The sequence below is a fragment of the Nyctibius grandis genome, chromosome 4 (genome assembly GCF_013368605.1).
Source record: "Nyctibius grandis isolate bNycGra1 chromosome 4, bNycGra1.pri, whole genome shotgun sequence".
Lineage (NCBI taxonomy): Eukaryota > Metazoa > Chordata > Aves > Nyctibiiformes > Nyctibiidae > Nyctibius > Nyctibius grandis.
The window spans coordinates 68,793,066-68,819,536 of NC_090661.1; the positions used below are offsets into that span (position 1 = coordinate 68,793,066).

A 26,471-nucleotide genomic window follows, 5' to 3' on the forward strand; every position below is an offset into this window, starting at 1 on the left:
AGAAACCTCAAAAAATTATCTTTCAATTTCAAGGATCAGAAATCTGCAGCTTAAAGAAATTTAAATCTCCCTGAAAACTATTTACCAAAGAAAACTCACAGTAATATGTTCTTTCAATGTTAGAACAAGTTGAAAACTAAAATTTTGCAAAGCTCAAACAGGAGTGGCAGAGGACTGAAGCTGGCAGAAGAGCTTTAAAAAGATATTTTCAAAATGTTTTTCCAAACCTTTGATTTTTATTTCCATGCTTGGAAGTATTTACTAAGCTCTTTAGCTGGTGAGCGAAAAACAGGAGAAGTCACTGCCAGGATCTGCGAAAGAAAACGGGTTCTTTCTGTAGGTTTCAAAAACGTTCCTGGGATTTTGACGCTAGAAATGTTTTCAGAGCGCACTTCTTCCGAAGGACTTTCCAAGAATGCAGAGTTTACTGCAAAACAACCTCACGGAGAACGACAGAATTCCTGTCGAGAGACAGAAAAGCTATTTCTACACAGACAAAGCCAAAACATTGAAGTTTTACACTTCAATAAATGGATTTTTGGCACACTTTGATAAGGTACAGAGGACTGAGTATACTGAGACTATATAGTGGTCTCCTAACTTTGCCCAGTGCCAGGAAGCACCCACATAGACACCTTCTACATATTCCATTTGTCAGCTTATACACGAAACCATTCGAGTGATCGCTGGTTCATCGACAGCCCAGCGATTGCCAGCTTTTCAATTTTCACTTCAATAAAACAAAAAACCCCAAGGAGAACACTTTCACTTTTTAATCATATCCAGCCCTGTTTTCTGTAATGAAGAACTTCTCTTCCAGCCCCAAGAGAGCAATTTTTTGAATGTCACTTTCAGATAGCAAGATAGAAATCTCTGCTCTTGGCAGGAAAGGACTCTGACTGCCATTTGCAGCTTGAACCACTTCCCAATTTATTTACTTTTTTCAGGCTGTTTACGTTTTCAGCTCACTCGTCCCCAACGAGCTTGTTTTAGAGCTGCAAAAATGCACTCTGCGTCAGCCCCAGGAGAGACTTCGGACCTGAGGCAACTGAAAGGTTCATGGATCAAGTTATCTGGGTAAAAAAATGGGGAAAAACAAATCACATTTTCTGGTGAATTGTATCACTGACCAGCAGCATCAGCCACGGACGGGGCTAGCCTTTAATAAGGTGAAGGCAGGTTTGCACACCCAAAACTGCCATTTATTCCCTGGAAAGCTGCAGGACCCTCAGATCAGCAGTCGCTGCGTGGAGAAGGGAGATGAGAAAGGAGGACATCCTTAATTTGTCTGAAGAGCAGCTGGTTTTCTTCTTAATGTAATTAGCTCCTCCAGCAAGCCCTTACGCTTCGACTCAACGAGGCTGAAGCACACTTAGTGCAATTCTGCAGTGACACATCAACCGCTTCCATCAAACGCGTCCAGCTCAGAGGGCTCATTTGTTTGCTCTTTCCGATATTAAAGACACATTTTGATTTAGACTAAGAGCCTTTTCCAGTGCACCCGTCCCTTGGGAGGGAGCCGTGGCAACACGAGAGCATTCAATTAGTTGTCTGCTCTAAATTACTCACGGAAATGAGTGCGTTCACGTGGACTGAGCATGTATTTTCAAAGAGCTATCTGGAAGGAGGTTGCATTTGGCCCCCTCCTTTATAATATCAGTAATAACTTTAGCTTTGCATAAAGCTTTCTTACCTTAGCAAAGCTGCTCAGTCACCTACTTTTTCAACCTTCATCTTTCTCTGTATTTTAACACCTGATGCTTCATTTTTTCGTTTGCATCTTACTACAGACTGAAATAAAAAAGTGGAAACCAGTTACCATCAAGCTGCCGTACTACAACGTTAGCCACTACCTCCTCTTTACCAGCTTCTCCCGCTCTCCAGGACCTGGAAAGAAGAATTCATTTCAGCAGAAATGATTTTTCCTGCTTTTGCATCTTCTTTTTTAAAGAAAACCCCCAAACTCAAGGTATTAGCTGATGCAAAAAATAAGAAAAACATCTATCAGAAGAGTTCAAACAACATCTTGGACAATTTTTTTTGGTGCTCTTTGGGTTCAGTTTTGATTGTTGGAGAATTTCTTAGGTCCAGGATGGAACTTCTGATCCATGCAGATGTGGAATTCAAATCCGTGTCTCCCACCTGGAGATTATATGTTCCAGCCACCTGCAAGGCAATGGCTAAAAATTCAGGGAATCATTCTCCATCCCTGCTTAAAAGAAAGTAAAATACTGAGATTTAAAAAAATCTGAATCCAAGGGGTTGTGTGTGTGTGCCCCAGGGACCTTAAAATTTCTGAAAGTCTTATTAAAACTTTTCCGTACGTTCTTGTTTCTACTCAGGTCTTTAAAAACCAAAAAATCTCTTCTCGTTTCCTACTCAATCACCTAAAATCAAGGAATCATCAACCTAAGGTCTATGCTAATACAAATATATATATGACAAAAGCACACAGTGACCTGCACTTGAGCTTTGGCAGAGGACTGTGCAGACCATAAATCATATATTGGATCTGACCTTTTTCCTATCTTACGTAGCTGAAGAAAGATCAATAGGGATTCCTGGCAGAGAGACAGAGGGGATGTTTCTTTTATTTAGCTGTGTTTTCTAAATGGTAACAGATGTTCAGTGAAGGAAGGAAGAAAACTATTGTACCTCAGCAGTGGATCACACCAAATGTGATCCTAGCAAGGTGCAAGAACTGATATTTTAGAAAAATCCAAGGTCAGAAAACACTTCTTAGTTTGTAACAGGGTATCACACTCACCTCTCTGACTCTGCAGGAGGAAAGACTCCTGGCCTGGTAGGAAAACGCATAGAAAACTCTTGATTAACCCCAGGGCAGCTTTCCTGGCACCGTATTAGAGCAAAGGAGAATCACTGAACAAAACCACCACTTGTCCTACAGAGCCCCAGATCCAAAATCTACAAATCAAGACCTTTTGAGCCTGTAATGCCTGCAAAAATGGAAAGCAGTCCCTGTGAGCTGGCCAGTTCCCTGCCCTGTGGCAGCATCGCTCTGTCCTACACTGGTACCCTGGCTCAGACCAAGAGTCCATCCAGTTCAGGCCATAAAATGGGAATACAGGAACAGTTGCCACAAGGAGATGTCTTGGGGAAAGGAAGGATGGGGCAAGCACACGTAGCAGGTGACACTTCGCCCAGCAGTCTTCCAGCTGTTGAGGCTTCTCAGCTCTGGAAGCTTCCTGAGCCTCGTATGTTTGTCTACTTAGCACCTCTCAACAGAGCCCTCTTTACAAGTATTTGTTCAGTCTCCTCGAATCCACAGGAACTGCAGGCACCCGTGACTTCCTTTAAAGAGGGCTCACACAGACTTCATTGAAGGGGACTGTCCTCCTGTGGAGGACATCAAGTTAAGGAGATCAATACCTCATCTGTTCTAAACTCTTTTGAATTGCACTCTTTTTTACCTTACCCTTGAACCTTGCAATGAAGAGCAATGATCAAGAGTAGTCACAGTCCTGTCTTTCCTACAGGGAGTTGGATAGCAACAGAGGGAGAAAAGCCTCAACTGCTTTACCAAGAACATTTCTGCAGACCTACAGATCTCTCTCTTTTCCCTGTACGAGTCACAGCTCGGGATCCCTCTGCACTGCATATAGAAAGAAATCACAGACTTTTAAAGTGTGCATTGGTGGGCAACACGTAAAACGCTCATTCCCAAAAATATTACCTAACCAGTCTTGCATAGTCTGGACTATCTGTGAGAAAAATACTCTTCATAATTTCACATTAAAAGAAATGCTAGGCCTCTCCAAATCTATTTTAGCCCAGGCATACTAACCAGACATACTAGGGCTATAAATACATTGCCATGCAAGACAAGAAAAATATTTTAATCCTTGTCTTGCACAGCATTCAACACTTGAGGAACTGGAGGAGTAAAAAAAAGCAGCAGGGCTGTTTGTCACTGGTTTACGACCAGGTAAAAATTTACATGCAACACTCAGCATCCAGTTCCTGAAGTTGGAAATTAATTTCCATTTACATACAACAGTTTCTATTACTGGGACAAACATGAAGAAGTGGTAAAACATCTATGAAGCTTTAATTCATAAAAAGCTCTAGTAATCAGATAGCCTGGCTGTAAGGAATCAGAGAAGAAGCTGGAAGAACAAAAGACTCGGAGCTGCTGGCAGGAGACCAGCAATTTCTAGTAGAAGTCAGTTACAACTCTCAGTCACCTGCACACCTCTTAAACACACGGCCAAGCACGTACAACACTTGCTGGCAAATTCTTAGGAAGTTTTAGGAGCCTAAATGTAACTGTAGAGGGAATAAAGCACAAAGGATTTTCAAAATCCATAGGCTCCCCCATACACTTTTAAGAGATCTTGTTCTCAGCTTTGCAAGGGCTACAAGCAGTTCTCACGTCTTGCTTATTAGAATCAAAATAATAAAAAAAAAAACCCACCCCTTCTCTCCCAGGGAAGTCCAGAATGACACCATCAGTCAGAACTTAATAGACATGAAAAAAGGATCCATTTTAGTTCAGCTATGAAACTGAAGTGCACATAAATGTTACTCAAGACGCCTCTAACAGAGGCATGGAAATGAAAATCAAGTAGTGATCAACAGTTCTCTTTTTCCACCATTTCTCTCTCAAGAATAAGCGTGTATTCATATTTCGCAGACAAAGCAAAACAATCATTAGCACATTTCCATTCAAAAGGAAATAGATAAACAACCATTTATTTGACTGCATTGTATTTAGACAGCTTGTACATTTCATAACCCCACTGTTTTTGTTCTCATCAAAAAGGATAAAGGGACAGAAGAATATAACCCACTCAAAACAGCAGTCCAGTATTTTGAGATACACTTGATACTTTCATAGATGCCCACTGATACCTGAACTCCAATATAAGTTGCAATGTTTATACAAGACCTGAAATTTTTTTTTAACACAGCACTCAGTCTTAGCAATGTCTTTCAGTGCCCTGAAAAAGAGTTTGTGACGTACTATGCAACGCCGATTAGATTATGCCTACTTTTCTGGAAGGTGATGGACCTGATAATTTCTTTAAAAACAATATAACGCAAACATCCATACCAACATGTCAGCCAATAGCAACATTTGGGCAAATTTAAACATAAAAGCGATCAACTCCTTGGTTAGATTTGTCAATGCAAAAGGTGAGGGGGGAGAGGACTGTGTTTTAGCAACAGACTTGAGAAATAACCAACTTTTCATCACTAGTTTTCTTTTGAAAACCTATTTGCATCTCTTTGTAAATTCGGAACATCCCACTTGATATCCAAATCCCAAGCAACACAGAGAACAGATCTGTTTCTTGTAATACGAACCAACACATACAGCCTCAGCATCTTCTGTCGTGACCTGTGTGTTACACAGCAGCAATATCAGAACCTTTCAGGCAATGTGCTCTTTTAAAAGAAACGTGCACCTATTTTGCGCAGCATTTTCACAACGTGCATGGCGACAATTGCTTCTTACAATAAACAAACAGAATTGTATTTGAAGTTTGCTCAGAAGATGATTTTGGCAGTGCCTTCGTGACAAGTGATTTTCGGCTAACTTCTAAGTCGGCTTTTGAATCTGAAGACACCCACGGTTTAAATATTAACCAATAGAAAACTTGCCTGTCTGGCTTTTCAGTTTTTAAACATCAGCAGACACACAAGATAGCCTAGTTCGCAGTTTGCGATACAAGTCTGATAGCTGCTAACAAGGTACAAAACCTCCCTGATCTGTCTCCTTAGCTCAAGCAAGCCAGAGCAGTCCCTATGTCCTGGACCACTGGAACACAGTTGGGAGAAGGCTGCTTCAATTGATTCAACACAACCAACATTTAAGTCTTAACTATGAACGAAACCTCCTGAAAAGCTGCCCAGAAAAACTGGCAAACCCAAGGGACTGCAGTAACGTGAACAAAAGGTTCAGGCACGTCACAAGGCAGTAGTGGCAACACGCAGGCTTTACGCTGAACTCCAACATGCTCTGTGAGTAACAGACTCGGGCATCATTTTAAATATGAGTTTTCTTTACTGAGGGGAACAAACCCCCTCAAAAGCATAAGTGGTGTCTACAAGCAGAAAACTCAGCAAGGCCAATTTCCATTAAAAATCTTTATTTTCAAATACAACTCATAATTTGTACATGGTAAGAAATGTCCATCACCACGTGCGATTGGTCTGTGCAAAATAAGGCTTTCCTTTAAATCCAGTTTTCCTGCACAGGGCTCTTTTCCAAATGTTACTGGAGGTAGGGGTTTTGTTGGTTTTGTTTTTAAATGTACAGTAATTAGCAAAAAAAAAAAAAAATAAAAATCCCATGACTCAAACCAAACCCTAAAAAAAAAAAAAAAAAAGGTGTAGTAAGGCAAATCTGAAGAGTACGCTCAACTACAGAAGAGCAGATTCACTGAGAGTTCATCCTTTTCACAGATTACATAGGTGCTTCCACAAGTCAACTAATACCTTTTTTTATCCAAAGTGGAAAAAAACCCCAACTGATTCATAGAACCGGGCTATGTAGTCACACTGAACAAGAAAGCCTAGACACTGTAATTACTGAAAAAATTGATGGGTATTGGTAAAACCTATGTAAGCCCAATTAAAGAAAGGAAAAAAAGAGAAAAACAGAGCAAGTGTGAATGCGAGAGAGAGCGAGAGAAAGGGAGAGAGAGAAGCCCTTCCCCGCTGCTTTGATTTTAGAGGGGAAAAATCCCCCAGTAATTTAGCTCATGTGAGTTTAGAGAAAATGAGAGCAGCTAAAAATGTGTACAATACACCTTGAAATTTATTTCCATGACCAAGAACCAAAGATTGAAGCATTTTAGAACACTGAAGCAAAGCGATCTGAATCTGAAAAAAAAAAGTTGTTCCAACTATCTTAAAATAGCTGTTTTTCAGAGCTTCTAGCAATAATTTTGATTAAATAAAATCATACCAATTTACATTAATTTTCTATATCTTCTTTTAAAAGTCCCTCACTCTTTTAATGAAAAAAGTGCATCCAAAACCAGCAGAGAGTTACTGGTGACATCAGGTTCTCTTTTAGCAGCTACTCAAGGTTTTCAAAATAGCTTACACTTCTTGCTATAAGAAAAGAAGGGCCTTCCAAACCCTCGTTTGGGAGAAGTATCCAAATTATAAAAATCTGAAATAATTTATTATCAAATCCAGAATTTAAATAAAAGCAGAAATTTTCTCGCAAAGACAATTGAAGAAAGTAAAAGAATAAAAGCATGCACTCCAAACTTAGAGGTGAAGACAAATATACTTATCTATACAGGCACTGGCAGACGCAATTTAATTGTTACTGTTACTCATTGTAACACACACCCCACCCTACAATACATTTTTTCATTCACTAATCACTGAGGTACCAATATTTAAGAATGGAAAATTCAATATTGAAAAATAAAACCTAAAATTGAAGCCTTTTTTCAGAAAACTATGGCAATTTTTGTATGAAATGTTAGTATACTTATAGAATTGTACAATCTACGTTGGCTTTTTTTTTCTGGAACCAAAAGTCATGTTCCACATACAGGTTCTTTGATAAAATGTTCACTGTGTATGTAATAGTCAGTAGACTTGCAAATGAACATATCTTGGCTATCAACTGGCACATCTTCCTGATACCAAAAGAACTTGGAAGTTTGAAACAATTGGTTTTAATTCTGAACAAATGCGCCATGCCAAAGTGCAACAAATATGTGCGACACTCAATGAGACACTGACAGAAAGAGCTGCATGGAAATTACTAAGTCCACCTGCAAAGCAATTTTGTACAAATTGCATTGCATGCAAACGACAACTCTGCGCTGTTGGGACGTCAGTTGCTTGATGTGATGGTTTCTTTTAACGCAGCCACAGTTTAAGACGCAGTGCATCAACTCCATTTAAATAGTATCTGAACAGCCTCTTGTCTCGCACAAACCCAAGGTTTTCATAAAGTTTCAAAGCGGACTTATTTGTGATTTCTGTTTCCAATACAACCTTGAAGGAAAAAAAAGAAAAAACCATATATTAGAAAGCTGTTGCAATTACCTGACTACTGAACCATTTTCAAAGTTTTTATTTAAATGTACACTTATTAGCAATCAGTGGAATTATTTTTTTTCTCATTCTGAATCATTCTAGCAACCCCTCTCCATTCCCACATTTAAAAAAAATAGCAGTTAATCAACAATTGTAACTGTAAACAACTTTCATTCATATCAACATTTTAGTTCTTTGCTGTAAATAGTATTTCAATGCATTACCTAATAGCTAGGGTAAAAACCAAACAACCCCTGCCTCCCAACATCCCCCTCCCAAAAAAAACCCAAACCCAAAACCAACCTACCAAAGTAGGTTAGGGTCCAAAACATACTTTAAATTTTGAATGAGCAACTGAACTTTTGCATGTCACAAGAACTTGGCACATGAAGTTTTATTTAGTCATTTAATATCTTTGACCTCCAATTTGATAGATTTAGACCTAGATACAAGCTTCAGCATTCTATGACTACCTATCAGACCCAATGTTTGCAACGAATATTTGTGCTCAACACAAGTACCCCAGACTCAAATCAGAGTGCACACCAGGAAGAAAGAGCAGCGTCTGCCATCTTTTCCCCGCTGTGTTGATAAGACCCCAGTTGCAGCAGGACCTGTCATAAACAGCTCAGACCAAACCCAAGTGCAAGAGTAGTCCAAATTAAGCAAAGACTCAAAATTATCCTAGAAGATTCAAGCACAAGCAAAACACTACACTGGCATTAACAAGAAGGTAAATACAAAACTGCTGCAGTATGTCTCCCTGGATTGTTTTTCCCTCTTTTCCCCAAATGCACTGAGCAGAGCTCTGCCAGAACTGGTAAGCCATGTACCCAGTCCAAATGATAAAAACTTGGTTTGCCCCTCTACTGTTGTCCAACTCAAATTATTTAAGGATTCTGCTATTAAGGACAGATCGTGGTTGTGCAAGAACACAGGCTGAACTAATAAGCTGACTAGACTACATACAGTCCCATGACAATGTACATTCATATATTAAACAAGAGCTGATGGACACTGTAGAAAGACCATATAATGAAAATACAGCCTAAGCAATTTCTGCAGCAAACCAGTGATCACTGCTGGTGTTAAGTCCACTAATGGCTATTTCTAAACCAGCCTTTGATACCCACTCTGTGTAGTTAGAACTATACACATAAAACTCCCTTAATCCAAAAGTCAACGACCCCACCTCAAAACCTAGGTCTCCCTTCTCCTCCAACAAAAAGAAGGAAAACTGGTTGACATCCCCCCACCCCCTTCAAACCAGGAACAAAAATATTAATCTGTATTTGTAGAGCAGTTTAAGTCAATCTGCTTTATGGACTCTGTGGCCCATCGCCTTCAGGCTTGCGTTCCCATTCTCCTTCACATCGTCCGCCAGCTCACTAGGCTTGCTGCTGAGCTACTTCAAAAAGCAACCTGGTGGAAAACCTTTTCTTTTTTCTCTCCATCGGGTTTGTTTTCTGCAGTCTGAGGAGTGGCTAAGCCAATGTAGAAGAGGGAGGCAGACAGCAGTTAGACTGGTCACCTTCAATAAGATTTAAAAATCCATTTAATGTATATATTTGACCATTACTCAAGTTTCAAGCCACTCTACATTCCAATGGATCATTCCCCCCGCGCTTCTCAGTGTAAAAATGTTGAAAGAGCCGTAAACCTGGGGCTAGCAACCCAGTGAACAACATAAGACTTAGAAGTTCGTTTCCTGAAAAGGAACTGAGTCACACATTAAAATATTAATAAGAGTTCTTTAATTACAGCAGGACAGTCTGTTGTACCTGCACACTTAAGACAACCTAATTCAATTCTTAGCCTTATGGCGAGAATTAGAGATTGAATTTCTCTAGCTGGCACCTCACAGAATACTACTATCAAGTCTTGTGACTTGATCGAGTACTCTTAACATCCTTAATCCATTAAAATGGATAACTATTAATTTATAACAAATTATAGAAGCGCATTAGTTTTTCCGAAGAGTGCTATTTTCTACAGAATTATGCGCATTGTACAACTTCTTAATTCAAATTAAAACAAATCATTACGCCAAAGAGGAAATCTGACCCATGTAAATCCACAGTGCAGGAGACTATTATTTGAACTCTAGCTACAAATGGCATTCACTCTCATAAAAGTTTAGTAACCTGGCAGAGTGATATAACAAGTCTGATTTCAACTGCAAGCTTGCACATCTCGCAACGCTAAAAGACTTCCAATGCTGCACATCACTGAACGTAAGGGAGTGGTTAAATGTTGAAATTCAGGTTTGTTGGAATCCCACTACCTGAGTGAATGCTATCTTGAAAGCAAATGCAAGAGATTTGCTCTGGTATTTCTAAGGAAGGCTCAGCACAACGAAAAATAATTCCCTGATCTCAACATACTGTGTTGTTCTCAAAGGGCTAAAGGCACGTTTCTACTATCTGAAAAGGAAACAGTCATATTTTATTTAAATTTCATTAGCTTTGTTTTGTGAGGGATTCATCTCTTCCTGTGTGAGATTTTCAGTCAAGCGCCAAACCTTCAATCATTATATTTATTTCTGGTCTCACAGGGTCTATTTTGTTGTACACATATGCCTGTTAAATCCTCTAATAACACAATCACATCCTCCCCTGGAGACCAGCAAAGGTCTGACTGGATTTAACAGCATTTTCCGCACAAGTTGCAACTTTCTGAAGGCTGTTACTTTCTCTTACGTCTTAAATTTCATAAGCCTAACATTTTACATCAACTCTCTATTTTTAACTGGGTTTAGAAGCAAGAAATCTTCTATGAGAGTGGAGTGCAATGTTTCTTGTTGTTATGTTTTTACACCTAGAATTTATTCCTAAACTGAAGAAAAAGGGAGAGGTCAAGCTTTTTTGCTTCTTCAGTTCAAACTCTGAATGAACTCAAGTTTAGAAACCAAGTCATGGAACAAATATAGCCAAACCAAATAAGCAAATGAAGAAAGTACTCCCTCAGCACTCACAGAAGAGGCTGTTACTCTTACTTGTAAGTCTGGCATATCATCAGACTCAAGTTATGGGTGCTTGTCCAGTGTCCTTAATCAGTTTAACTGCCTTAACCTTTAAAGAAAGGTAGTACCCAAAAAGATACCACTTAACATCTTAGATGATTAGTAGATTAAGAAAGAGCTAAGATGTCAATAGTTCGATAATTTCAAATGGGATTATATAAAAATATACATTTAATTTTTACAAGTGTGGTACTGAATTAAAATGACACACCTACTGGTGTAATCAAAAAACCCCACTTTAAATCACCCTAAAGTTTCAATGAAAATTCTCATGAAAAGCTGCAATTCCTTTTCACGTTCTATTTTGCTTACAAAATGCTCTTAAAAGTCCCACTTGCTAGAGTGTTATTTTGATTAGTTACCAGTTACATGGTACATTATTTCAGTAATACGAAGTGAATGAATTGTATGTAGGTTACTTACAGTCATTTGTTCCAGATGGAAACCCTACATATGAATGAACAACTCCCTTCCAGTTGTGATTAAGGGATGGAACAGTTCCACTTGAAGGTCTTAAGCAGTACAATTTTTGAAAATTGCTTGTCAGTAAAAACTAAGCAAACGTACAAAAACTAGCCAGAGACCCAACTTGCTGGAGTTAGTACATACTTTCCTTTTCCACACTGGAAGAAAAATCTCTTCAAAACTTTGGAGACAGGAGCAAAATTATTCACCTTCATCTGATTTATTTCCATAGTTCACATTTTCTATGCAACCAGACCATAAAGTTATTCTAAAGCATTGTGACCTACTGGAAACTCAGGCCATTATAATCTTGAAAACCTTCAGTTCACTACCCCAAATATTAGAATTCATTAACACCAAATGCCTGAGAAAGTCACCAAGGTAAAATTAAAAAAAAAAAAAGTAAAAAAAAAAATAATCCAAGATCCCTTAAGTTTTGTAATGTTATATCCAGACACTCCAGCTCAAAGCATGCTCAAGAGTACTTTCTTCAGGCTTGAAGGTTATTTCTAGTTCACCCACCCCCAACATCAGATCACTTCCCTCGTTCCTATTCTAATCTAGGCCATGGCCACCTCCTCCTCTCCACATAGCTTCCACCCCAGCCAATTCACTTCTTCACTTACTCACCCCACAGCTTCCTCAAGACAGGAAACAACCCCTGGCTGGAAGGATATTGCCTCTCAGCTCTGAAGTGTGGCACATAGCATAAACTGCCTCTCAGGCAGCTAACTGACCACAGAAGCTTACACTGTAAATCACTTGTTGCATAGGCCTGGCTTAGTTTATTCCCACTAAATTATCTTACAGGGGGGAAGAAAAAAAAAAAAAGAAGTCCTTAATCACTAAAATATTGCAGCATAGTTTGAAAAGCCAGCACATCGGTAGTGATTTTTCAAGATTTTCATCTATGGTGTTGTATAAATCCTTTTTTTTTTTTTCCAACACTCAATGTTGGTATCTCAAAAATCCAATCTACGGTACTTTGAGAAGTAACACACTGAATGAAGCATTTATCAGATTATATGCCACAAGTTATTAAAATTAAGTACATTTGCTGCATCTATTCCATAATTAGATTGAAGGGAAGAATTTCCAAGCAGCCTTTGGAAATTTTTCATGACACCCACAGCTGCATATTCATATTTTTAATCCTATTCCAAGCAAGTTTCAGAAAACAGTATTTTTTTTAATTGCAGCTCATCTTATACCAAGTAGCAGCATCTTTTTATTTTTTGATCATGCTTCTGATTTTATTAAGGGATGTAGAAAAGTATCTTAAGAGCAGCAGAGATGATTAAACTATTTGCATACCTCACCAAGACAAGTTACTGTGATGCACTACATGTTTGATCAGCTCTAGGCATCAATCAGGCAGACAGAAACCATTCTCCCAACAACTGTTGTAAAAACTGGTGAGGGTACGTGTCTTGGCTCTGCTGGACAGAGCTTTTAATGGGTGCTGAGGTGGATTTTTCAAGTTCTGGTCATGACTGTAAACTTGGTAATCCACCATGCAGTACAGTAACCAACATCATTATTTTCTACGATGTATATCTGGAAGAAACCTACACTTGGTGGCAAAGAAAAGAAGAAAACATTGGCTATTTGGCTGTAGGTAATCTGTACGTGAAAAGGAACAACATAAATATATCAAATCAGTGTGGGTATGCCTCTGCTGACTGGTGTAGAAAGTCAGAATTATACTCTGCTTGCACTACATGTTACTCAGGTGTAATAAGCTCCCGTTTCAAAATTCTGTGCCAGCACAAGACTCAGCTGATACAAAAGCCCCCAAGAAGCAGGGCATAATTATTTCAGAATCATCATCCCACAAACACGGTTACACAGTTTCCAAACTGGAACTGAAACATGCCTGTGCCCGTCCAGCACACATTTCAAGGAGCTTGAATTGTAGTGTGTTCGATTAAAAAGGGATAGCAATAGTCTCTGAAAAATGCCCTCTGCACTGTACAGAGCATTTATACAGCACCATAGATGAAAATCTGTGACTAAGACTTAACGAGGTCTCATTGCAGACTAGCCTGCAATCCTTATCACATTTATTTCATTTTTACGAAGATAAAAAAACAGTAAGAAGGACTCTTGGACTAATATTAACAGCGGTAAAAAAAAAAAAGACAGACACAGGAGAGAGATATATTATGAATATACCTGTTAGGTAGCCCAACTTAGAAATGAAGTTACATGAGAAGTAGTACATACAATTATAAATCATATGGTAATTACTGCAACTCTGGTAGCTTGAGTAGAAATAGCCAGTTCTACTACTGACTCTCTAACAACAGTAAGCAATTCACTTCTATGCATCTCAGTTCTCCAAATGCGATGTGAACAGTGCGATACCATTCCTCAATTATTATTATTTTTTTTTATCTTGAATACTCTAGGAATGGCAAATGAATTCAAGACCATAGTGAAAAGCAATGGAAAAAACAAAACAAACAAAACTTTTCTTGATTAGGTCAATGTAGCAAGCAGTAAAACATGTTAGAGCAAAGCATATTACATATGATGATGGAAGCAACAAGCCAAAATGCAGAACTTAAAGAACTACAGAGCTATTAGATTGCACTACACTGCTTGCATACAATGTAAATTAGAGGGGGAAAAAAGATACCAGTAAGCAGAAGCATGAAGGAATCTGAAAGGAAGAAAAAATATCTCCAACAATGAATGAAGTCAGAACATATGCAAGGATGCTGCAAGAGGCTTAACACAAGTGGAAAATAAAGAGAGAATTGGCCAGAAGTCCTGCGACAGAAATGGTAGTTTTGAGTAAGAAACTTCAGCACACCACAGTAGGACAATCGAGGGAGCAGTTGAAATGAGATAACAGAGAGATCAAAGGATCATTAACTACGACACACTGAAATGACACAGTGCTCACATATCGGGAACAAGCTAACAACTGCATTGTACCAAGGAGATGAAAGTTAAAGGATTGAGGAGGATGGATGTAGGGAGAGTTCCTCACAACTTAAGCATGGCACATAAAGATAGCTAGTTGGGGGGGGGTGTACACAAAAAGAAAAAAAGAAGTAGGGACTGTAATCTGGTAAAAGGAAAGACTAATAACACACAGGCCAGAAAGTCTGGCAGTGATTCAGTCACTTTCCTTCCAAGTTTTCACTGACATGCTAAACTACGAGAGTTCTGTTAGTGCTACGTAACACAGCTACGCACAGTCAGAAGAGCCTGACAACTTGTTGCGATAAAACCATATTCTGCAATACCACAGCACATACTGTTCCAGTATCTCTGTGTATTCTCAAAGTATGGAAGTATTACACACAACATGCAAGTTACACTGGTCAGTAACACCCTAAACTAGAGTCTTTGGAGGAAAACGTGTCTGTGACCAAAGGCTGAGGCAGCTTTGCAAAGTAAAACAAAACCTGGAACGCTGAATTTAAGCCCTCATGACAATTTTAGAAAAACCTTCTCCTATTTGTGCCATACATTTTTCTGAGGTTATTTTTCCTTTTATTATAAAAGGAATAGCTTCTTACCAACCCACTCCCCACCTAAAAAAAGTCCTGTAAATAAAAACCTGTGAAATGAATCCACATATAGGAGAATGCAAACCATTTACATTATGAAAGTTTTTGATTATAAAATCTTACCTCATCACAATCTCCTTCAACCATAGCATAAATAGCTTTCTTAACCAAGTTTGTACCTGAAATATAGATTTCAATAAGTGTCAGAGTTGCAATGCAAAAGATGCCAGTTTATATATTACTAACGTGTCTGCTACCTACATGACATGACACCTGGGGAAAGCAGGGATGGAGGAAAGAAAGAAACAAGAAGTTGCAGTCAAGTTGCAGTCTCAAATTTGAACATTAAAATAATGTGTAAGTTATCCAGAGACTCAGCTTGAGCGCAAGATTCTTCTAACACAAGGATATTAGAAACAGGCTTCTATGTTTAACATAGTGTTATATATAGCCTTCCAAGATGTGATTCATTCCTTTTTCTTGCATTTAAAGTCAGAATCTGCTGGCACGTACTTGAAGGACATTCATCTTCCAAGGGAATTTCCTCTTACTAAAACAAATACTTCTATTAGTAACAGAACTTATGAAACCACTTTTCTTGTGGCTCAGTCCCATTTGGATTTGCTAGTATCTAATAATACGGTTGAAACCCATCCCTTCCCCTCAGTCAAGCATTAACTTATTTCTTTATCATTACTTTTCATCTATTTCACAACAGTTCTACAAATGTAATATCCCTACCTGTCTGTAGAATTGGGGTGAAATTGAAAGTTGATTTCAAAGTTATTAGTGGAAAAAACTGCTGTTCAATGAAATTGCATAAATCTCACTTCCATAAGAAGGCTAAGGAAAAGGAAAAAAAACCCCAAGGAATCTAAAGAATGTTTTAAAGTATTCTCAAAACTTTAATTAATTAAGATTTTCATTGAACGTATGACAAAACTGTACTACATTTAAAACAGATCTTCAGATTAACAGCATACTTTGAGAAACACCAAGGTGGCAAGTGTAGCAAAAAGTCAAGACACATAATGCTAAAGTAAGCAAGGCTTTAAATATAAATTCTATTTATATAACTCTAAAATAATGAACTGACTAAAGCAAGGGAAAAATCTTGCAGAGATCTTCATAATAACAGCATTAGTTCTTATTTACTTATGAATCCAAGCACCTGCAATTAAATTATGGCAGGCTCCTTCATGACTCAGCTAAAAGGAGAGAGGGATTTCTCAGTATCCGCTTCCCTCTGCTCCACTACAGAAACCAACAATGGCTTCAGAATTGCACTGAAGAAAAAAAAGTCTGCACATGCTTGAGTAGCCACGATAATACGTAGTGCTTCAAGTTTTTGAAGGGTTTGTGGTTTTTTTTTTTCAGAGGAGAACAAACACAATGGTACCATTCTGCAACGTATCACCGTATTTTTCCATGGCAAGTAATTTTCTGTCTTTAATCACTAAAGTATGAGCTGTTCAGTGTGAATGAGTGGTGAAGCACATTTCTAGCCTTTAAAGTTGACGTCTACGTTTTAAGTTACTGATCAACGAGGGAGGGGAAACTCCCTGCCAGGAGTGATTTCTTCTATCATGTAAATTCCCAGCACAGCAGATCTCTGGTTCAGTCATTTAAGTAGCAACACACATCTATTTTTCTTCACTTATTAATACAACGAGCTACATACATTCTCCCCAACAGGCAATATATGCATAATTGATAGGGGAAAGACAGGGCATAAATTCACTGAAAAAAGATAGACTGAACATAACACAGAAATACAGTGATGAGGGCACATATAAAAAGGCAAAGCAATTCCCACTGCTGTTCTTTGACAGTGGTAAGAGACAGAGGTAAGGGGCTGCTCACTACCTTTCTTTTTAGCTTTATCGTACCCCAGATGTAAATCTCATAGGGCATCTCAGGTTATTTTAACAAAATTTTAAAAGCCACTGGGGAGCTTGTGTGATTGAGTAAGGCAGGGATGACAGGCAAACCACCACATCTAGAAGTTCAGATCTGCTCAAATCTTTATGACAGCTACAGTTATCCCAACTATAGGATTTAAGTAAGAAATAACAAAAAAGGCTATTCTTACCAATTCCTTTTCTTCTGTATTTGGAATCCACTGCTAACATGGCTATATAACCTCTGCGGAACATCTTTTTGTGCATATCCAGCTTGCAGACGATGGCACCTACACACTCCTCACCTACCATGGCCTTAAAGACAAACATACACGTATGCATTCTCAGTTTGTGATCTACAGTGCTACCAAAAGTAGTAAACCAGTTCATTTTAAGTGAAACAACCACACAAAATTTATTTGCATAAAGCTATAAAAAAATAACTACATCAATTTTAAAAAGGTCTCCGAAGTAGAAATAAGATTAAAGGATCCTTATTTATTACATTCAAATAAAGTTACAGTCAATTAACAACCAATGAATTGTCCTGGAGAGAACCACAGTATTACTCCATGAAGTCTACAGGCAATAACATGTATGACAGAAAAGGGGGAAAAAAAAAAAAAAGACCAGGTTAAGGCATAAATCACCCCTTCACATGGGCTGCCGCAGAGGGAAAAAGGTCCATTCCTGTTTTATAGCAATCTGAATTTTTATGTACAAGGGCTGTGGTAGATACCATGCTTAATTTTTGTCTGGTTTTAATGTCAAGGCCACAATGGATCAGAGAAAAATGTTGCTGCATTTAATCTTCAGAAACTGTCATTTTCAGTCATATGACACCCAAAGAACAAACAAAAAAGCACACAGTTAATTTCACACATTTTAACTGTTCAGAGATTTCATTTGTTAAGAGCTATGCACTGCCAGTTAATCACAACGGTATTGTCACAAAAAGCGTGGTCAAAGAGATGTCGTTATTCTGAAATATTAAGAAAAAAAAAAAAACACCAAAAGAAAAGAACACAACTCCTCCCCAAACACGTATCAAACCACTTGCACAACCACTGTGTTCACCAAAATTTTGCTGTGAAATATATTAGAGAAAGAGCGTATGAAAAACTAAGTCATACGTTAACTGAAGGATTAGGCAGCGTGAGAGATTAATGACGTTATAACCTGCAGCAGTAAAACTGAATAATGCTGCAGAGTAGGATAGCATCCAAGGGGAGAATGATTTACTATTCATTCAGCAAAGATTGACAGAGATAAAAAAGAAACTCATAATTGTACGTATGGGTGTATAAGTGGATCCACAGACTTTGACAGACCTGTATCTGCAGGGGGGGAGCCAGCCTTCGGCTCAAGTGTAGCAACTAAAACTAAACTGGGACTATAGCACATGACTGGCACAAGCATGTGCTGGCACAAGCGCTTCTGGATAATCCAAATTTACAACAGTAAGACACATCAAATGAAAAGGACTTGCCAAAGCCAGTATTGCCAGGCCTCAGCGCAGCCCACCTGTGAACCCAGTGCTCGCTTCTCCAAAGTCTATGGTATAGACTCTATAGCCTCCAACCACCTGAACCCTTTTGTATACAGCTCGTAGGACAGAAGAGTCATTCATGCAGATCATATTGCAGGCACAGATCCACAGTTTTTTTGCCCCAAGAAGAATAATGTCCTCTATCATTTCTACCAGGATGGTGGGTTATTAACCAAGTTAGCTGTCAACCAGGAGCTGTATCAAAGGTGAAATGAAGCAGCTCAAAATGTACGAGCTGCAGTTTCAAAGCTCTGTGATGCGGTGTGAGAAGAGTACCTGGAGGGGCTACAGGAAAGCGGGAGAGGGACTTTTTACAAGGGCAAGTAATGATAGGACGAGGGGGAATGGTTTTAAACTGAAAGAGGGGAGATTTAGATTAGATATTAGGAAGAAATTCTTTCCTGTGAGGGTGGTGAGACACTGGCCCAGGTTGCCCAGAGAAGCTGTGGCTGCCCCCTCCCTGGCAGCGTTCAATGCCAGGTTGGATGGGGCTTTGAGCAACCTGGTCTGGTGGAAGGTGTTCCTGCCCATGGCATGGGGGTTGGAACTAGATGATCTTTAAGGTCCCTTCCAACCCAAACCATTCTATGACTCTATGATCCTAACACCATTTCTAATACAGTTTAAGCTCATCAGGCAAATATGATTATTGCTAAGTTTTTATTTGGCAGGAAAACACATTTTTTTAGCGATATCCAAGAACAACCCTGAACAATCTAAACAAGTGGTTTTTAAAACAAACAAAAACTGTAGCATAATCTAAATGGACTGAAATACACAGCCTCTAAGTAGTCTTTCATTTGTTCTAAAACACAGTTTATTCCATACAAAAGAAAAGCTGTACTTATACTAAAACTGTGTATGCAAAGTGCCATCTCAAGGCAAGTTTTGTATCTCGGCTCAGACCTGAGAAAACCAGGGAGTTAAATAAAGAGTATCATCAGACAGACTGTTCATAACCTTGCTATAATTATGCAGAGTACCTAGATGTAATCTTATACCTCACTAAAAAAAAAAAAAAAAAAGCACACCACAAACTAGCATGTTACAGTTATGCTTTGCCCTGAAGTGAACACGTGCAAATTGTTGATCATAACAGTCATGTGGAGAATTTTTAAGATATATTTTTTACACACTTCCAGAGGAGTGACATTCTAGACGTTGCATATCTGTGTTCTTTCTTGTTCAGGGCACTTTTCAGAAAAGCTATGTTCATGAATCACGTATTTAAAACACTAAATGAACAGCAAAGAATTTTGTTTCAGTGATCAAAGCAGCAAATACCCACTGGTTTTACCACTGTTGCCAGAGAGCTGAATAAAGTATGACTTTGTTACCAGTTCTTCAAACACTTAAATCTATTTCTCTGTCTTTAGGCAGGTAAGTCTGCCAGTTAATCTATGGTTGTTCCACTTACAGAGGGAGTGCTGCATTTCCACCTCAATTTGAGATTCTTTGTTGTCTTTCCTCTCCTTTCTCCTTCTCTCCAACCTTACCTAAAGCTGGAAATGAACCTAAAATGTGATGTAAAACTTTGTAATTTAATTCCCTGGAGAAGGTTAAACTGTGTAAATAAAAAACAAAAAGCCAAAACAGACTGAAATAGGGAGAGTGGGGAGGAGAGAGAAAAAGTAGTTCCCACACAACACCATTTATGAAGAGACAATCATGGGCCAAATTTTCTTTTCAGGTGTATGAGAGTACTTCTAAACATACAAGTTTCTGCAAACAGCATTCAGCCCAAGTTACTATTATATATTATAAACCCCACAGAGTACTGTAAGATTTACTTCAATCGTAAGTCATTAGCAGGATTATAGTACATGAATTCAAATCCAAATTTGCATCAACTTTGTTCTTATGAATAAGTTTAAATGTTTAAAACAAACTAGATTTTAATACCTTCGTATTGCAACCATGTATGACTAGAAGAGTTAGCACTGAAATGTCTGTACATCAGCAAGAACATTACTTCTCACAAAATTAAACAATTGGCATTAATTTCATTAGCAAAGATGGCATTAAGTCTGTCAGCCAGTCTGAGTATGCATTTCACACCCAGATCCTGTGACATTTGTTCCCATTTCTAGAAGATTACAACAAGCAACTAGCCCCTGAAAGAAAATATTTTGCGATTCAAATGCAGTACAACCTGTGCTACCGCCACACAACTTCCCTTTCACACACGCACCAAAATCCATCCCGAAGTACCACAGAAACGGCTCTGTACGAATCCTTTGGCTTGCATTTAGCGATCGTGTTACTAAACGCCATTAGAGGATACACTTAAGCTAATGGTTTTAACCCAAAGTCAGGCAGTTCAGTCAGGGCTCTTTACAATACGGGGCAAATCACTAAGTCGCTCTGTTTCCACTCTATGAAACTGGACACGAGTAACTCCCTCCTGTGCAGGGGCATTTTCAGAATAACTACACTAGCCGCTGTTACGTACTCAGGTGCTGCGAGGACTGAAGTTTTCATAAAGCCTCTGACAGTGAGAAGCAGCACAGCAAGCCTGTATCTGAAACCACCATCATACCCAAGAGGAAACTGGAATACAGAGAGAGTTTGCAAATTGGGAATGGATGTTATAAAATTCCTTCCTACGTCTGCCATAAGGCTAGGAAGTCTTCCCAGACAGTTTCCTAACTTTTCTGGTTCTTCTTCTATGCCCCAAGTTTTCCGCAACTGAAAAACAGGGGCGACATCTTACAAGTCTTAATTTCAACCTGAAGTACACTTAGACTCTTGAATAAAATCCATTTAAAAAAAAAAAAAAAAAAAGGCAAAGCATTAGTATAAAACAAGATCTTAACTGCAGTCATTTAGGATTTACAACACATCTAAAACCACTTACATGGAATTAATACCTTATTTTTAAACTTGTGAAAGTTTAAATTATAAATGCTGCTATAGCTAGTGGCAAAGTTAAGAACCCACTAAAGCACAGATTTTCCAGATTGTTCTTAAAAGGCAGCTGAGTGGTGCAGTATTGTGAATTACAGGAGAGGTTACAACACTCAGCCAGAGTTCTGCTTTTATTACGTCCTGTCTTATCCAAACTTTGGCACAGAGCAAGGTTTCCTAAGCTCACCTCTCCCACACTAAAGTATTTTGAAAACAATTTTCTGAAATATTTAATGTATCAGTTCTAAATGGAAGTTTTAGAACTTTTAACACTGCTAAGACTAGAAGCCGCAAAAACACTTTAAAAGGAAGCTACAACTTTGAAAATGCATTTGCAATCCATACGGGGACAAAGCTGTAGCGATGCTTAAAAATGCTTCACGTGAAAGAAAAGATACCCCTTTCCTCTGTCATTTTTGACAGAGGAGTGGTTATCATAGGTCATTTGAAGATAAATTGGGCTGATACAGCTCCTGGACATCAGTAAAAACCAGGCATTTACAGGGCATCCACACCTAGCACACAGCGTGAACCAAAATGATTCGATGACACCTGAGTTTAAGCAGGCAGTTGCAGTTTATGGAGGAGAAGGTTATCACCTTGCAACAGCTCAGGCAGGTAATGCTGCAGTGTAACACATCAGAACTGATCATCAAGTATTCCCAACTTGTTACCTCTAAAGTCAGGAAGACAGTCACACAAATGAATTTGACACTAAAATAAACAGGTTTTGAAGATTCCTAGTGACTCCAGGTCCTTTTAAAGTGGAAAATGAACTTCTTTTTTGAGCATACAGTTAGGAAGTGGTTTGATACAGCAAAACGATGCTAATGACTAGTTAGGGCTGGTCCTGTGCCTTCCCTCCAGCTGTGCATTCCCACTTCTTCTCTTGCACCAACACCAGTGCCTGTGACATCCTACTGTGAATACGTTTGGAGCCCTAAACCAACAGAAACCTGACCCTATAACATATACACACATACACGCGTTTATAAATATATGCTGGTGGTGGGAGGGCTATCTTAGCTTCCCAAATCAGAGAAATACAAGGGCTGGCACAACTGGTGCACCTCGGGAAGGTCAAGCCAAAACTCATCAAGTTTCAAACCCATGAGATAATTCATGAGATAATCATCATCACGAATAACGTTAATAATGCCCCCAGAAAACAGCTCTGCATTGTCAGCTATCCAAAATGCTAGATAGCAAAATTATGGTTTTTAAGATTGTTTACTGAACAAGTGTGAGCAAGGGACAATTGCTGATCATTTACAGAAAATACATCTTCAAATATAAATGGTGTTAGCACTTTCCCCTCACATGTTGAGAAAGGCAAAGGAGCCCATGACAGTGCAATGAAGACAGGTAAGTGTGCACTGGAAGGTTTTAAAAAAACGGTGATGGTGAAATTCAGTAAAGGAACTGATTGAACCCCTACAGATATTTTTTCAAATACAACCAAACTGCAGTCTAACCCCTCTTCCCAAGACCAATCAAAACCAAAATATAACCTAAAACAAGAAGGGTGTGAGGCCACAAGGCATTAAAGACAAACGATTCTGTGAGATCAGGCACTTCTGTTCACCATTCTGACACTGTTCTTGCTAATTGGAATGTGCAGTCCCTGAGTGAAGATAAATATTTTAAAGGGACTTATTAGATAGAAGTAGTTCAGGAATCCATTAACTGCAGGAATGAATTAAATTTTATAGGATAGAAAGTCTTCAAGACCACCTCTAAAAAACAAATCTTAAAAAGACTAAAACCAGTCACAAAAAAACCTCAAATTTGACTCAATATACTGCAAGAGCTTCAAATTATTAAGTAGATAACAAGTTGCTAACAGCTTTAGACATTCATAGCTACATATTCTTCTCTACAGTTCTATGTACTTTATATTGTTCCACCCTTTAAAAAAAAGGCAAATACACAGAGTTCAAGTAAAGTTTTGTTGATTCTTCAAGGTTATTAAAAAAAGAAGTTGTCGCTACAAAATAAGCTTAAGACACTTTCTTTTCCTTGAGTGATATCTTATTCTTTGAATGCACTTGTTAAAAATAAATATTAGAAATCATCTGGTTTAGTGCTCTGTCAAACAACTTGCCACCTCTTCATAACAAAATTCTCAGGTTACTCCCTGACAAAATATAAAGATTTAAAGTCTAAACAAATGCACTGGGATCCCATAGTATCCAACATCACCTTGGCATTACCAGTGATACACTTCATGCTAAAAGCACGGACATTTGTAGTTCACAAGCTTTTCTTTTCAGTATGAGGGAAATCAGTCACACACATAACTCAGTGCTTGAGAAATACCATCCTGCTCTGCTCAGCATCCTTCTAAAGGCAAACATGACTTTGCATCGAGCAATGTTTTCAAGTATTTTTGTATTTCTACTTTGTTCCAGAAGGTAATGCTTTGCTCAACTTCCTATAATCCTACTGTATTCCCTCATTAGGGTTTTAAGAGGCACAGTTCTGAAAATCCTCCTATAAATCATATAAATCCAGCTATAAATTATACCAGACCCTAAACCAAGAACGTTCAGGAAGTTTAAAGCCAGATGGATTCCATTAGCGTCACCTCCGGTACTCATATCCTACGAAAATTTTACAGAGATACTCCTGAATTGAAGGGTGTCTTGGCTCTGGCTAAATCATACCTTTCAGCAAGGTGTCCCGCCTTGATTAAAACATCAAGAGAGAAGAATTCATCATTTACCTTAGCAAGGAAGTGCCATACACTCCCATAAATGTTCTGTTTTGCAGAGTTTAATAAATGTTCTGTTTTGCATAAGTTTTCCTATGAGTAAATCAAACACAGCGAAGCTCCCACTGTGCACGTATACCCCTCAGGCCAACTTCTACTCAGTTTCATACACCTGTGGATGGACTGGCATCCTAAAAGCATATTTTTCAACTGAGACACAAGTTCTTCCATAAGAAGCGTTAAACATTTAGAAAGACAGGGTCACAGCTGAACCAATCTTTTCAATAGTGCAGCAGGAAGAAAATAAAACTAAATACATTGTTGGTACAGCAAGACAACCTAAGCAGCATGGGAATTTCTGCATGCTGCATACAGTATCACACCCATAAGCAGCAATACAGTTGCACTTTCTTTTCCAAAGCTAGTAGATCACAAAGTCTAAAAAGCCTTTAACAGTGCTTCTCCACATATCACTTAACATTTACATGCTAGCCACGCTGAAGCCTGTTTTAAAACCACTGTGCAAGATTTACTAAGCACTCATAAGACGCTAGTGGGTTAAGTACTTTCTTTTTTAAATACAAACCTAGGAACTGAGACAGAATGATAAAAGGAGCTACCAAAGGTCACAAAAGTCAATGTCAAAACCAAGATTAGAAGCCTTGAATTCCTGGGTCCTACCCCTGTGCTCAAACCCTTTCCCCACCACTTAAAAACATCTGTGAATGAATTTAGGAACTTCAGGCTTATGCTTTACTTATACAAGCACAGGTCACAAGGGGACTTCACTAGGAAGACAGGTACTTCCAAAAAAGCTTGGCCTTATCCACAAAAAGATTATTAGAAGTATGTCCACAAGTGTCAACCCTTTAATCCTCCCCAGCCCAAAACCACCCCCAGTTCCTGCCCTCCATGCCCCCTCCGGCACTTACCAAAAAGCAAAGTTGTGGCCAGTTGTGGATAAAATACCTATATGTGTAAATGGAGTAGGGTTCAGACAGATCTTTGGTGATCAGTCTCATGATATCGGGCATCTGCAGCTCTGACTCATATCGGACGTATCGTATCGTTAGGTCCTCCTCGGGCTGAGAGTCCGTTCCCGAGCCTTTCAAACTGCAAGCTGCTGCTAAGGACCTGGAGAGTAGCAGCAGGGACTCCTCCTCCTCCCCTCCCTCATCCCCCTCCTCCTGCTCTTCCTCCTCCAAGCCAGTCCCTCCTGCCAGTCCATTGCGGGCTGCAGTCTTAGCAGCAGTCGTAGTTGTGGCAGCAGGCTGGCTCCTGTCCCCTGTTGCTGCTGCTGGGGGAGAAGGAGGAGGAGAGGGTGCAGTCCTTCCCTGGGGAGGGAGGTGGTTGGTAAGGGGGGATGAGCACGGTGCTGTGGTCGGGGGCGATGACTGCTGCTGCTGTCCGGAGCCCATTGTTTTGCTGGCTCGCTTGTTCTCCAGCCCCTCGGGGGCTGCCCCTGCCTCCGAGCTGAGGATCTTGCTCTTGAGGGAGGCCCGCAGGTGCCGCAGCTCGGGGCTGATGAGGCCGTTGAGCTGGTGGTTGTGGTGCGGGGGATGGTGGTGGTGGTGGTGGAGGCGGTGCTGCTGCGGCCCCCCCTTACCGCCGTCGCTGCTGCCTCCTCCTCGCTGCTGCTGCTCCCGTCCGCCCGCGGGTCCCTCCTCTTCCTCCTCCTCTTCGGCCTCCTCGTCCTGGGCCCCGGTGCAGGCGGCGGCAGCAGAGGAGGTAGAAGAGAAGGAGGAAGCAGCTCCCCCTCCTCCTCCGGGGAAGGGGGAGAGCGTGTCCCCCTGCGGGGAGAGGACGCTGCTAGGCCCCGGCGGTACCTCGGCCATATCCTACGGGAGAGACCGACACAAACCCACCGAGGAGGAGGGCGTCAGACGAGACGGGGGCGAGGGCGGGGGAGGCGGCGGCCTCACGGGCCGCGGTCGGGGGAAGCGGGGGGGCGCGAACAAAGGCAGAGACGGTGCCCGGGCCCCACCTCGCCGCCCCGCCGCCGCCTCTTCCTGCTGTCCCGCTCCCCACGCCGCCGGGGCCCTTCCCCAGTGCCTTGCGGGCCCCGGGCGGCCACCCGCCGCCGCCGCGGCCTCCCCGCCCGCCGCCGCCGCCACTCACCCCCGCGTCTCCTCAGCGCCGCGGCTCCCACTCTCCGCTCATCCAGCGGCCGCCAAGCGCGGCCGCCGCTGCCGTAACCCGCGGCCAAGTTTCCTGTCAGCCTTTACGACACTTCCTCCCTTGGCGGCGCGGCCTAGCGACGCCGGGGCGGGGCGGCTGGCGGGGTCCCGCCGACCTCACGCTGCCGGCGTGGCTGGGATCCGCCGCCCGGAGCCCGGCGTCTGTGCCGTGCAGGGACCTG

At 40.3% G+C, this 26,471-nt stretch overlaps 1 protein-coding gene across 1 annotated transcript; it reads right to left on the reverse strand.

The window, feature by feature from the left end:
* Positions 1–4,679: 4,679 nt before the first annotated feature.
* Positions 4,680–26,313, reverse strand: NAA30 (N-alpha-acetyltransferase 30, NatC catalytic subunit). The gene is made up of 5 exons (XM_068399846.1): positions 26,231–26,313; positions 25,045–25,950; positions 17,135–17,258; positions 15,166–15,221; positions 4,680–7,989 (listed from the first exon to the last, which is right to left on the reverse strand). Exons 2-5 carry the CDS (start codon positions 25,945–25,947, stop codon positions 7,852–7,854), a joined length of 1,221 nt encoding a protein of 406 aa, XP_068255947.1. The 5' UTR covers positions 25,948–25,950; positions 26,231–26,313; the 3' UTR covers positions 4,680–7,851.
* Between the last annotated feature and the right edge of the window lie 158 nt (positions 26,314–26,471).

Excerpts from the sequence above, each read along its gene's own strand:
- NAA30 (XM_068399846.1), bottom strand. The coding sequence starts at position 25,947 with ATGGCCGAGGTACCGCCGGGGCCTAGCAGCGTCCTCTCCCCGCAGGGG. Across the intron at positions 15,222-17,134 it reads ATACAGAAGAAAAGGAATTG|GTACAAACTTGGTTAAGAAA; the intron begins GTAAGAATAGCC and ends TCTATATTTCAG. Across the intron at positions 7,990-15,165 it reads TTGAAGGAGATTGTGATGAG|GTTGTATTGGAAACAGAAAT; the intron begins GTAAGATTTTAT and ends TTTTCCTTCAAG.